This window comes from Chaetomium tenue (genome assembly GCF_020726465.1).
Source record: "Chaetomium tenue strain MPI-SDFR-AT-0079 chromosome Unknown F5144scaffold_8, whole genome shotgun sequence".
Taxonomy (NCBI): domain Eukaryota; kingdom Fungi; phylum Ascomycota; class Sordariomycetes; order Sordariales; family Chaetomiaceae; genus Chaetomium; species Chaetomium tenue.
The window spans coordinates 853,968-865,061 of record NW_027117336.1 but is presented as its reverse complement, the minus strand read 5'-3'; the positions used below and the strand labels follow the sequence as shown (position 1 = coordinate 865,061).

General features: G+C 57.4%; 4 protein-coding genes across 4 annotated transcripts; 1 reads left to right on the top strand and 3 right to left on the bottom strand.

Annotated features, from left to right (window-relative positions):
* Positions 1-408: 408 nt before the first annotated feature.
* On the top strand, positions 409-4,510 carry F5144DRAFT_624453 (rab-GTPase-TBC domain-containing protein). Its single transcript, XM_066792200.1, has 3 exons — positions 409-1,280; positions 1,314-3,833; positions 3,867-4,510. The coding sequence occupies exons 1-3, from the start codon at positions 702-704 to the stop codon at positions 4,092-4,094; spliced, it is 3,327 nt and encodes a 1,108-aa protein (XP_066638456.1). The 5' UTR covers positions 409-701; the 3' UTR covers positions 4,095-4,510.
* Positions 4,511-4,935: 425 nt separating this feature from the next.
* F5144DRAFT_661740 (uncharacterized protein) lies at positions 4,936-6,415 on the bottom strand (the record flags this gene model as incomplete). The annotated part of the gene is made up of 3 exons (XM_066793306.1): positions 4,936-5,569; positions 5,635-5,857; positions 5,923-6,415. The coding sequence occupies 3 exons, from the start codon at positions 6,413-6,415 to the stop codon at positions 4,936-4,938; spliced, it is 1,350 nt and encodes a 449-aa protein (XP_066638455.1).
* Positions 6,416-6,992: 577 nt separating this feature from the next.
* F5144DRAFT_616430 (uncharacterized protein) lies at positions 6,993-9,011 on the bottom strand. The gene is made up of 4 exons (XM_066791839.1): positions 8,801-9,011; positions 8,526-8,764; positions 7,395-8,217; positions 6,993-7,099 (listed from the first exon to the last, which is right to left on the bottom strand). Exons 1-4 carry the CDS (start codon positions 8,849-8,851, stop codon positions 7,058-7,060), a joined length of 1,155 nt encoding a protein of 384 aa, XP_066638454.1. The 5' UTR covers positions 8,852-9,011; the 3' UTR covers positions 6,993-7,057.
* Positions 9,012-9,145: 134 nt separating this feature from the next.
* F5144DRAFT_542391 (Septin-type guanine nucleotide-binding (G) domain-containing protein) lies at positions 9,146-11,027 on the bottom strand. The gene is made up of 3 exons (XM_066787189.1): positions 10,646-11,027; positions 10,003-10,565; positions 9,146-9,944 (listed from the first exon to the last, which is right to left on the bottom strand). Exons 1-3 carry the CDS (start codon positions 10,764-10,766, stop codon positions 9,615-9,617), a joined length of 1,014 nt encoding a protein of 337 aa, XP_066638453.1. The 5' UTR covers positions 10,767-11,027; the 3' UTR covers positions 9,146-9,614.
* Between the last annotated feature and the right edge of the window lie 67 nt (positions 11,028-11,094).

Sequence of the window (11,094 nt, the reverse complement as noted above, 5' to 3'; positions counted from 1 at the left end):
GAAAATAGTTATATCGTGGATGGATGGTATTCCCATAATTTCCGTCGTTACGTAGTATGTACACTAAATGTAAAAGTACGGAATAAACGACAAAGCAGTGCAGAAACAAGGAAGTTCAACAGGAATCTTGAATGAATCCTTCCATTTCCATGGATGCTTAAATGCTTGAAATGCTTGAAATGCTTGGAATGCTTGGAATGCTTGGATGCCGCGGATGCAGGAACCTGGCACGCCTGGAAGGGCGCTGAAGCTTCCAACAGACTGGAACAATGTGGGGCATCTCTGCTTCATTCTTGGCACCACCCCCCAATCAGCTGCTGTAAACCCGAGCATCTCCCGCCCAGGTAACCGCGGGCTAGGCCCAACTGGACCTTCTTCCAGGCAGGGAGCGGCATGAAGCGCAGTCCTGCATGACACACTCGTGCAACACCGAAACCGCCCACGACTGGAGCTCCCAATGACGGCGGCGACGGCCGATTATTGAGATTTCCAAGGTTCCATCGCGGAATCCCACCTTCTTTTTGTTTCCACCTCTATTTTCCTGCAAAACAAAGCCATATATCACGTTATCACGTTGAGAAGAGGTGGGATGGGCCTAAGCGCATGCTGCTGAATTGCCCCGCTGCAGCTTGTTTGTTGCCCGCAACACCATCCCAAATACGCGATTCACGACCTACGATGCGACAATTTGACACGACGACATGGAGACGACGACAGCTACTTTTTCGGCGCCCCTTGAGCGCTCTGTATCACAACAATCTGCCACGTCAATAAGGAGCCATCGATCGACCGCGCGCACGCGGAAGAAGCTGACATCACAGCCGTCGAGCTCGGCATCCTCCATCGCCCCCTCCGACAAGTCGTTGACCTCGTTCCCCTCCTTCTCTCCCGACTCGCCCCGCGAAGAGGGAACCAGTTATTTCCGCGGCGGCAATGATATGACGCCGGTGGTTTCACCTCGGAAAGCGTCTGGGCTGAGCCTGGCCGCTTCTGACCAGGGAGAGGGAGAGGGGCAGGGACCGGAAGAAGGGCAAGGGCAGGAGCAAAACAAGCAAAACAACCAACAGGACCAGCTGCAACCGTCTACAACCGTCGATCATCTCACAAACACGGCAGTGTCACCCGCGCGCGGCGCTCTGTTTGAGGATGCGCCGCTGGCTTCGCGCAAGATCCCTGGGGCTCTGCACCTCGCCGATGACGAGCATATCGAGCGCTTGATCACCCGCCACGGCGCGGTCAACCTTGTGCGCCAGATTGCCGAAGACCTGGCGCAGCGGGATGTTCAAATTGTACACATGCGCCGTCGCGCAGAGGAGCGGGAGCGGGCACTGCGCAAGATCGTCCTGGAATGCGGCCTGTCCAGCCTGGATATGGAGACACGGCTCCGCGCCATGGAACAGGAAGCCAAGGCAAATGGGATATCGAGGCGGGGGTCGGGGGAAGGTCTTTCGGATCTTATGACCGATGCGATGACCCAAGACCTCCGACACACCTTCTCCAGTCACGTCTTTGACGACGCCACCATCCGGCCTAGCTCGGTGCCCTTGCCTACCGGTGCAGGAAACGACACTGGGAGAGGCTCAACACGAGGGTGGAAAGATTACCTTTGGGGCGGCAGCGGCAAGACGGTCAAAAAGCCCGGACGAACTAATAGCACAGTGAGGGAGGCCAGCAAGCAGCCGTCCGCCGTCGTGAAAGCGACACCAACAGAGCGACGGCCGGCGCTCCAGGAAGACCTGTTCAACCCCCCCGAGGAGGGCTCTGTGCGCAGCTCTAGCAGAGCATCCAGCGTCAACTCGAGCAATGCCTCCCGGAAGCCATCCTTAGCTAGTATGGCTTTGCGACTTGTGGCTGGAGGCGCAGCAGCGGGGCGTGATGGCGATACCCGCGGGCGCACAACCAACGCTCAGGACAAGGATCTGCTGAGAACACAATCGAGCTCAAACCTCAGCATGAGTGGTTCAACCCGCGCTGTATCGGCGCAGGGTGGCCCGAAGGCTCTGATGGCAATGCGCCGGCCCGCCGGTCCCGTCCGACCCATCGACGTCCCGTCACGGACACAGCTTCCGGAACGCTGGGACACTATGGTATCAACCCCTGGCGGAGACCCGGTTGCACCCCACCAGAACTACGGCCCCGTCGAGATGGACACCATTCTACCGCCCGAAGCCCAGCCGCCAACCTTGACGCACATCTACAACAATCACGTTGGCGCCGACTTCCTCACGGATCGCTTTGGCTTCATCTACGACCAGCGACGGAAAAAGCGCGAGCGAGAGGCCGCCCAAATGGCCGGCCATGCCAAAAAGAACAGTCGTGCGGAAATGATTCATGGACGGCACGGGCTTTCTCCAGTGCTGTTGGAGGACAACTCCAGCGGAAAAGTGAGCGTTGGGAGCGACGGGCGGCCCGGCACGCCCTGTTCCTCCGAAGAGCCTCGTGAGGACACCAAGCCCAAGAGGTGGCAGGACTATCTCAAGATCGCGACCTTTCCCACGGAGCTACTCTCACACACGCCTCTGATTAGCGCCCAGGGCTTTGAGGTGCTGGAAGCTGCCGAGGGGCCCAAGTCGCCAGGCCATTCACCCAGCATGATGTCGGAAGACCGTGGATTCCTGCCGTCTGCGACAACCACGGCGGCCATAACCCCAAGCGACCCCGAGATCGAGCCCCGACCCGAGGGCGAGCAGCCACCCGCAGCAACGCTTGCGAAAGAAGACGCGGAGCCGGTTAGGATGCTCCTCGAGAACCTAAACAACCTCCATGACACCCTACAGCGGGAAAAGACGGTGCGATGGAACGACTTCCTCCGAAAGGTCAGAGCAGAGCGGAAACGAGACGGCGAGGCCGCAGCTGCTGCTGCTGCCGCCGCCGCCGAAGCCCGCTTCCAACGCGCCACGGCCGTCATGCCCGAAACCCGCCTCGGCGACGGCGAACTAATCGGCGTCGCCAGCCTCGGCATCCAAGGCAAGGTCGGCCGCGCCAAAGCCAACGAGTTCCGCTCCCTCGTCCTCGGCGGCGTCCCCGTCGCCTCGCGCTCCAAGATCTGGTCCGAATGCTGCGGCGCCAACGCCCTGCGCATCCCAGGCTACTACGCCTCGCTCATGGCCCGCCCGGAATCGTCCGATGACGCCCAAGTCGTCGCCCAGATCAAAGCCGACATCACCCGCACCCTCACCGACAACATCTTCTTCCGCAAAGGGCCCGGCGTGCAAAAGCTCCACGACGTGCTTCTCGCCTACTCCCGCCGCAACCCCGACGTCGGCTACTGCCAGGGCATGAACCTCGTCGTGGCCAACCTGCTCCTCATCACCCCCTCCGCCGAGGACGCCTTCTGGATCCTCTGCTCCATGGTCGAAACCATCCTACCACCCCACTACTTCGACCACTCGCTACTCGCCTCCCGCGCCGACCAGGTCGTGCTGCGCCAGTACGTTGCCGAACTCCTCCCCAAACTCTCCGCCCACTTCGACGACCTCTCCATCGACCTCGAGACCATGACCTTCCAGTGGTTCCTCTCGCTCTTCACCGACTGTCTGTCGGCCGAGGCGCTGTTCCGCGTGTGGGATGTGGTTTTGTGCTCGCCGCTGGATGCGGCCGCGTTTTTGTTTCAGGTGGCGCTCGCGCTGCTAAAGCTGAATGAGGCGCACCTGCTGCGCTGTGAGAGCCCCGCCGAGGTGTATACGTATATCAATCATGAGATGACCAATCATGCGATTAGTATTGATGGGTTGGTGCAGGCGAGTGAGGCGTTGAGAAGGTTGGTGAGGAGGGATGAGGTGGAGGTGAGGAGGAAGAGGGCGGTGGAGGGGGAGATGGGTGGTGGTGGGGGGGTGCCTCAGGGGGTGGTGGGGGTGCAGGTGCAGGTGGAGGTGGAGGGGAGGGGGGTGGATGAGGCGGTGATCAACAACAGTGGTGAGGGCGGTAGCAGTGTGGGTGTGGGACAGAAGGCCGGGGTGGTGCCGGCTGTGGTGAGTCAGGAGGTGGTTATGGGCGGGCTGAGTAGGAGTGCTAGTCGCGCGCCCAGTCCCACGGGAGAGCGTGAGAATGTTGGGGGTGGTGCCGGCCTGCTAACCCCTGGAGGGGCGAGCTGATGAGGTATGCATCTCGGAATTGGTGCTGGACTGGATCGTCCACTTACAATGACGGATTTTCCTTTGTTTTACATACACAAGGGCTTGGCTGGCAGTTGGGGCTGGCTTGATTTGCATTCGCTCATTCATTGCATTAGCGGAGCTCTGTGGCGGATTTATGGCAGGACTGTTTTCTCCTTTTAGATTGGGCCTCTTACAGTCTACGATACCCGAAGTTTCTTAGGAGGTGATGAGATTAGAAATACGATCATTTATGTGGCTCTGTGGGTTGTGTGTTCGCCGTGATTACCTGCTGGCGGGATGCCATTGTTATTTATTGACGGCCTCGATTGCACAAGGAAAAGTTTATACATGTCAGCTAGAAGGGGCGTACATTCCCACTGTCAGCTCATATTCACTTTACTACCTAAGTGAGGATGTGATCAAGTCCTGATTTTTGTATGTATTTATTTAATACTAAGTTGATCAGTTGATCAAGAGAACGCTTAACCCTGTAGCCCTTCTGAGCTATTTGTGGCTCAGTATCTGAGAGTATTAATGTCCACTGTATGATTCTTCCATACACGGTTTTTAAACCCACAACTCATTGGAAATGCCTGAATAACACCACATGATGCAGCCAAACGGCTCGTTTCTAACTCCCTCCGCAATATGCTATCCCACAATTCTCCCTCCGAAGAGCATCCACGATGAAGACATCGCGAGTATGTATATTTGTAATGTCGCGCCGGATTGATAAACGGGAGAGCCGGTGAGGGCTGTGCCTCGGTAGTGTCGCCCATTAGAAAAAAGTAGTCCCGACTAACCGTTGTTGTAGTTGATTTCGTTCAGTTGGCTTCGTTCATGTTGCTGTGGGCGGGGGGCAGCACCTGTAGTAGCGAAGCCAGTTGCCAACCCAGGTTGGGTAGGGGGTGTTGGCGGGGTGGGAAAAGTCGGTGGGGGAGGGTTGGGAAAAGTCGGTGGGGGAGGGTGTCTCGATGCGGAGGATGAGGCGCCGCTGGTGGGTGGCGCTGGTGGTCCAGAGGAGTTGGAGGAGCCGCCCTTTTTCCCAGGGCCACGTGAGTTTGCGGAGTTGGGGGAGTTGGTTAACGCCGGGTGGGATCCGCGCCGAGATGAGGGAGTAGCCGTGGTTTTGGCCCAGATCGGCGATTCGGGAGCCTTCCTTTCTGTGGAGGCCGTCCATGTGGAGGCCCTCGAGGGCTGTGAGGTCGGTGAGGGACTCCAAAGGATGCGGTCGTGGCAGCGGACCCACGTGCTGAATTGAGACGTCGTCGCAGATCTCAAACCCGTAGCCGAGTGTTAGGGTTTTCAGGCGTAGAGGCTGGCTGTCGGCTGCCCGGTATTGATGGCACAGTGCCCCCAGGGCGTCGCGAGGGCCGTTCAGGAGGTTGTTTATCGTGTAGTACGGCCTTGATTGCCCACTGGGCGTGATGCCTCCCGGGCGGTGTCGGAGGGACAGTGAAAGGTGAGAAAGGCTCGGCGAGCCTTTGAGTAGAGCGACGACGTTTTGGAGAAACGGGAGGGGCGGCGACCGTCGTACTGAATGTTGTCGAGGGCCAGGACGCGCAGGTTGGTGAAATTGAACACCGGGGCCAGATTGATATCTAGGCCGAAGTTGACGGTGTTGCCCAGGGGGACCGTGTGATTTGGGTCATTGCGGACCCGGAACCTCCACTCAACCATATTGTAAGCCGGGACGGAAAGGAACCCGAAGGTATCATCCCGCGAGGCGGTGATATCAAGGGTCACAAGCTGGGGGTGGTCTGTAACAGCAAACAATCAGTCGGCTAACCAAATAAAAGCTATTAATAGTACCTAAAAGACTCACGGCGGTGGAGGAGGACCACAAGATCGAGAACTCGGGGTACGTCCCGAGCAGCGAAGTCCCGGAGACGTGGTGCTCTTGTAAGGACCTCCTTGAGGCCGGCGAAGAAGAAGTCGACGCCCTCCTTGACGAGGAGCCACCTCGTGCCCGCCGCGCCGCTCACCGGTGCCTCCCATCGTTTCATTGAAATCTCCCGAAAGAGACCGGGGGCTACCACGGGCATCTCGGTCCGGAGAGAGGTGGTGTTGCGCCGCAGGAAGAGCGCGAAACGGTCCCAGAAGGGACGACGGTCGGCCCAGCTCGGGTCGGCGTCCAGGTATGGCAGCCTGATGGCCGTCCAGAGGTGGAAGTGAGCAGCGCGGTTGAAGCGCCTGCTCGTCAGCGCAGCGTTGCGGAGGTCCTCGAGGTCGTCGAGGAAGCCGAGGATGTGGGCGCCCAGCTCGAGGACTCCCATCACATCTTCGGCGCTGACGAGCGCCCCGAGGTTTCCGGTCATCCTTGCCCTGGTTGGCATTGGTGTCAGACAGTAAGAAATAAGAGGAGTAGAGGTTGACGAAGGGGGAAATGGTCTGGTCGGCTGGAGCGGTGGGGAGGTTTGGGAACGAGGAGAAGGTTTGGGAGTGTAGACGGAGGAGAGAAATTCAAACTCGGGTTGTAAGGGGAAGAGAGATCAAGGAAGAGAATCAGCGGATTTCACACAAACTTCCCAGAATTATTGAATTGTTCCTGACACAACCAGGCGAGTCTTCTAGTGTGCTCAGACAAAGGGAAAAGTCATTCTGATAACGAGCACCGTGTGAATTCAAAACAGGACCAACAGAATCATGAGTGATAAGCACAACATGGTGAGGCTTATCTCAACAATACCTTATAAACTATATAAGTTACTTGGCCCTGGGACATAGGTGGTTGATGTGTAAAGTTTGGCACAAGTACATATTCACACTACCCGTTTGGTTCTTCCCAAAGAGAGCCTTTAGGGCTTAGATATTGCTTGTGAGCTCCTGTTTAAAAGAGAACTGCATTAAAGGAGATGTGTCTGGAGCCCGGATAACGAAACAAGCAGATATCGTTCTCGGAACACTTGTATATTTGTATATTTGGGGCTAGCCAGCCATTCAAAACTAGCATATTCTCTTCACACACCACTCCAAAGTACCTCACCAGCCACAATCACAACCTGCACTCACGATAGACATAAGAAAAGAGAGTCATTAATAAGACTCAAGTAACTCAGCCCTACCGCACAAACAAGATATACCTCTTCCCAACCCCAACCCACCCACAAAACCAACTCCCACCCCCTACCATAGTAAATAACTCCCCACCACCTACATTACCTACACCCTCTCCTCCCTCCCCTTCTTCTCCCTCCACCAACTCCCCAACCTCTCCACCCCCGCCCTACACCACCCCAACCCGCCCTCCTCCGCCTCCACCCACCAACTCTCCCCCCCTCCCAACCCATCACTCACATACTTCCTCAGCGACCCCCCCTCCCCAAAATGATTCTTCACCCCCAACAACAACACCACCCCGCCCTCGCGCGGCGTGAACCCCTCCGGGTCTAGGTACACCGTCAGCAGCACCTGCTTGGGCGTGCTCATGTCGGTGAGGCGCGCCGTGCGCTGCACGAAGGAGGGGCCGATGTGCGAGGGTTGGACCGGGGAGAGGGAGGTCAGGATGGCGAGCACGTTGACCATCCAGTTTTGGCGGTAGGGGAGGGAGGGGATTTGGGAGAGGGGGGTCAGCTTGGCGAAGTGGGTGGCGGAGGTGGGGAGCCAGGGGCGCGGTTTGGTTATTAGGGGTTGGGGCTGGGGGGGTGGTTGCGGTTGCGGTTGCGGTTGCGGTTGTGGTTGGGCGTGTTGGTGGTTTTGGCGGTGGTGGTTGTTTTGGTTCTGCTTGATGATAGATGCTTGGAGTTCTTCTCGGGGATCAGGAGCGGAGGCGAGAATGCGGCGTTGGGACGCACGTTCGGCGGAGACTGTGAGGGTTTCGAACGCTGAGTCGGAGTCGGAATTGTAGTCTAGTTCTCGCTGCGTGGATTCCGGAGGGTCAATTCCCAGGGGTCCGAATTTGGCGGGAGCTGTCTCTTCTGTTGCGGCATCTGTGGTTTCCCCGTCCACTTCAACAGCCATTAGCTCATCTATCAGCTCGTCATCCTCATACTCTTCCACTTTTTTGGCAACATCTTCTTCAACTTCATCCACCACACCCAGCTCCCCTTCTGCCTGCTCAGAATCCTCCTCCCCCCTCTCAAGTTGCAACCGCCTCTCCCTCTCCGCCTCCTCCCTCTCCCTCCTCAACATCCCAAGATACTCCTCATTCCACCCAACCGTAACCATATCCCCCACCACCAAATACACCACCGCCCCCCTCGCTCCCCCGTTCTCCCCCCTCCCCTCCTCCAACCGCACCGAATCCCCCACCCCATCATCAACCACCTCCCCCGCCCCCGCCACCTCCACCTCCACCTCCCCCAACCAAAACCGATCCAGCCTCACATAACACCCCTCATACACCCCACCCCCATCCACAAAACAATGAATCTTCCCCCTCACAAAAGCCTGCACACACAGCTCCCCGTCCCCCAGCAGCAGCCTCACCTCACCGCCCGCTCCCGACCCCTCCGCCGCCGCGGCCGTCGACGACTGCGAAGACCAGTCCTATCCTCAGAACCTGAACTGGCCTCCGCAACCGGGATGCTGCGCTCGATCGACTCGACTAGGAAGACGGAGCCTGGTACGCAGTAGCGGGTGCGGAGGATGTCGGAGATGAGGGGTTTGGGGTCGAGGGGGGTGCTGGGGTCGAGGGAGACGATTGGGTTTATGGTGTTTTGGTCGTCCTTTTTTCCTTCTCGTTCTTTTTCTTTTCCTCTTACTCTGGGATGTGGTTGTGGTTGTGGTCGTGGTGCGGGGTTAGGGTTGGGCATTTTGATTTTGATGGGATGTTGGCATGGCGCCTTCTGGATGCTGAAAAGGAACTGACAGTATGGATGATGTGTGTGTTTACATGGTGAGATGATAGGGGGTGGTGGTTGCCGAGCAGCTAGCAACAATTTGCCAATACGTTGTCACTTGGAGGAGTACGATAGGAGGACGCGCTTGACGCGTCGAAGAGAAGTGCTGAACCCTAACCCCGGTTCGTCAGAGTGCGAGGCAAGCTACGGCCGTTGTTGAGAGCATTTTCGGAGACGAACACCATGCAAAACTGGACGAGAAATCATCGGGGCAGCAGGATTGCAACATCGGACCATTCCCAGCAGCAGACGGCAGCCCAAAAACAGCCACTCCCGCATCGTGTAACACACTTCTGCTCACATAATAGGTATTCCGTCAGGTATCGAAACTAGCTAGCTCTCTATTAAGCACGGAGGGCCGGGGTGATTAGTGAAAAAGAAAAGAGGCAGCAAAAATATGCGAAGGAGCTTCGGATACTAAAAAGAGAATAGGGGGATAATGAAGTCCAACCACCGAAAACGATTGCCAACAAGACGTAAACACCATAGGCCAGAGGGGTAATGACCTGTAAACCGCATCGAATTGCGCCGCGCTGTTCCTCCCCACAACCCTGCCTCGACGCCGTATCCGGTTGGGGGGGGTTTTTGGCACCGCTCTGCCGGGATATCAAAGTTTCGGATTCGTTCAGACTAAGAGGGACACTGTGCAAATGCGTCCGGGAAGAAGGCCCGGGGCTTAGTAACCGTTCATGGTCATCCGTTGCGAGCTGCGGCTCAGCTCGCGATCCGCCGACGGGCTGATGGGCCTGCTGCCGTGTCCCTGCGCGCTGCTCTCCTTGAGGGCAAGGAGCTGCTTGGCGCGGAACGTCTCGTAGTGGATCTGAGAAGTCGTCTCGATGAGGTCTTGGAGGTGCGTGCGGAGAAGGAAGTTGCGGAGATAGACAAATTCGCAGTGGGTCTCATCCTCAACGTTGATAACGCCCCACCGGTTCTGACGGCCGCGGACCTGCTTGCCATTGACAATGATGGACTTCTCGGAGCCGACGACGGCAAAGGGGATCAGGCCCTGCTCGATATGTTAGCGATCGCTCTTCCACTTCACCAACCAGACACTCAAAACCCACCTCAATCTGGTTGTTGACGGCGCGCTCCTCATCGTCGAACTCGTCGTTGTCGTAGGGGTACATCTTCAGGTTGTGGAACGCGAACTCCTCCTTGATGCGCTCCTTGAACGCCTGCCGCTCCTCCAAGGTGAGCGTATCAGCCTTGGCGATCACGGGGACAACGTTGACGACATCGGACAGCTTCTTCAGCACGACAATATCGATAGGCTTAAGCGAGTGGCCCGACGGCTGGATGAAGAACAGGCAGCAGTGGATGCGCGTGTCCTGGATATACCGTTCACGCTGCGCCGTGAGCTCCTTCCGAAGGTACGCAGAGTGTTGGTCCTTGATGTACTTGACGATGGGGTCCCAGCAGCGGTCGTTGTTGATCAGGTCGCCGTAGCCGGGGGTGTCGACGATGTTCAGCCGCAGACGGACGCCGTTCTCCTCGATGATGTGCGAAACAGACTGGATCTCCGTGGTCGACCGGATGACCTCGTCAGGGTTGAGCCGACCCTTGGACTCGATGAGGTGCGACGCGAAGATGGTGTTGATCAGTGTCGACTTCCCCAGACCCGTTTGGCCTGCAATGCGAGACACGTCAATCCCGGCTCGTATTCATAGTGGAGCTAGCCATCAGTAGGAGAGGGACGCGAGAACTAACCAACGCAGATGACGTTGAACTGGAAACCGCGCTTGAGCAGCTTGCGCTCAATCTGGGATGTGATGCTGTCGAAACCGACATGGCTTTGGGGGTAGATGGTCGCAGCGGGCATCGACGCCATTTTTTCGTGTTGGTTTGGGATAATTTGGGGTCCTATTCCAAAAAGTAATCGAGATTCGCTTGTCGCGACGTGGAGGTGACCTCTAGATGGAACTCGGGGACGACGGGTCCGGAGGCAACGAATTGAGGGCGGGTGGATGCGGTCGGGTGTGGTGTTGAAAGGGAATTCTTTGTACCTTCCTGTCGGCAGCTTCTGTCCAGCAATAATTTCCGTCAAGGGGTCGCTGAGCTGGCTGGGGAAAGGGGGAGGGAAGTGGGCTGCTCGTGATTGGCCTGTGGGACCCTGCCCCAGGGACAAGCTTGATCGAGTTAGAGCGTGCAGTTAGCAC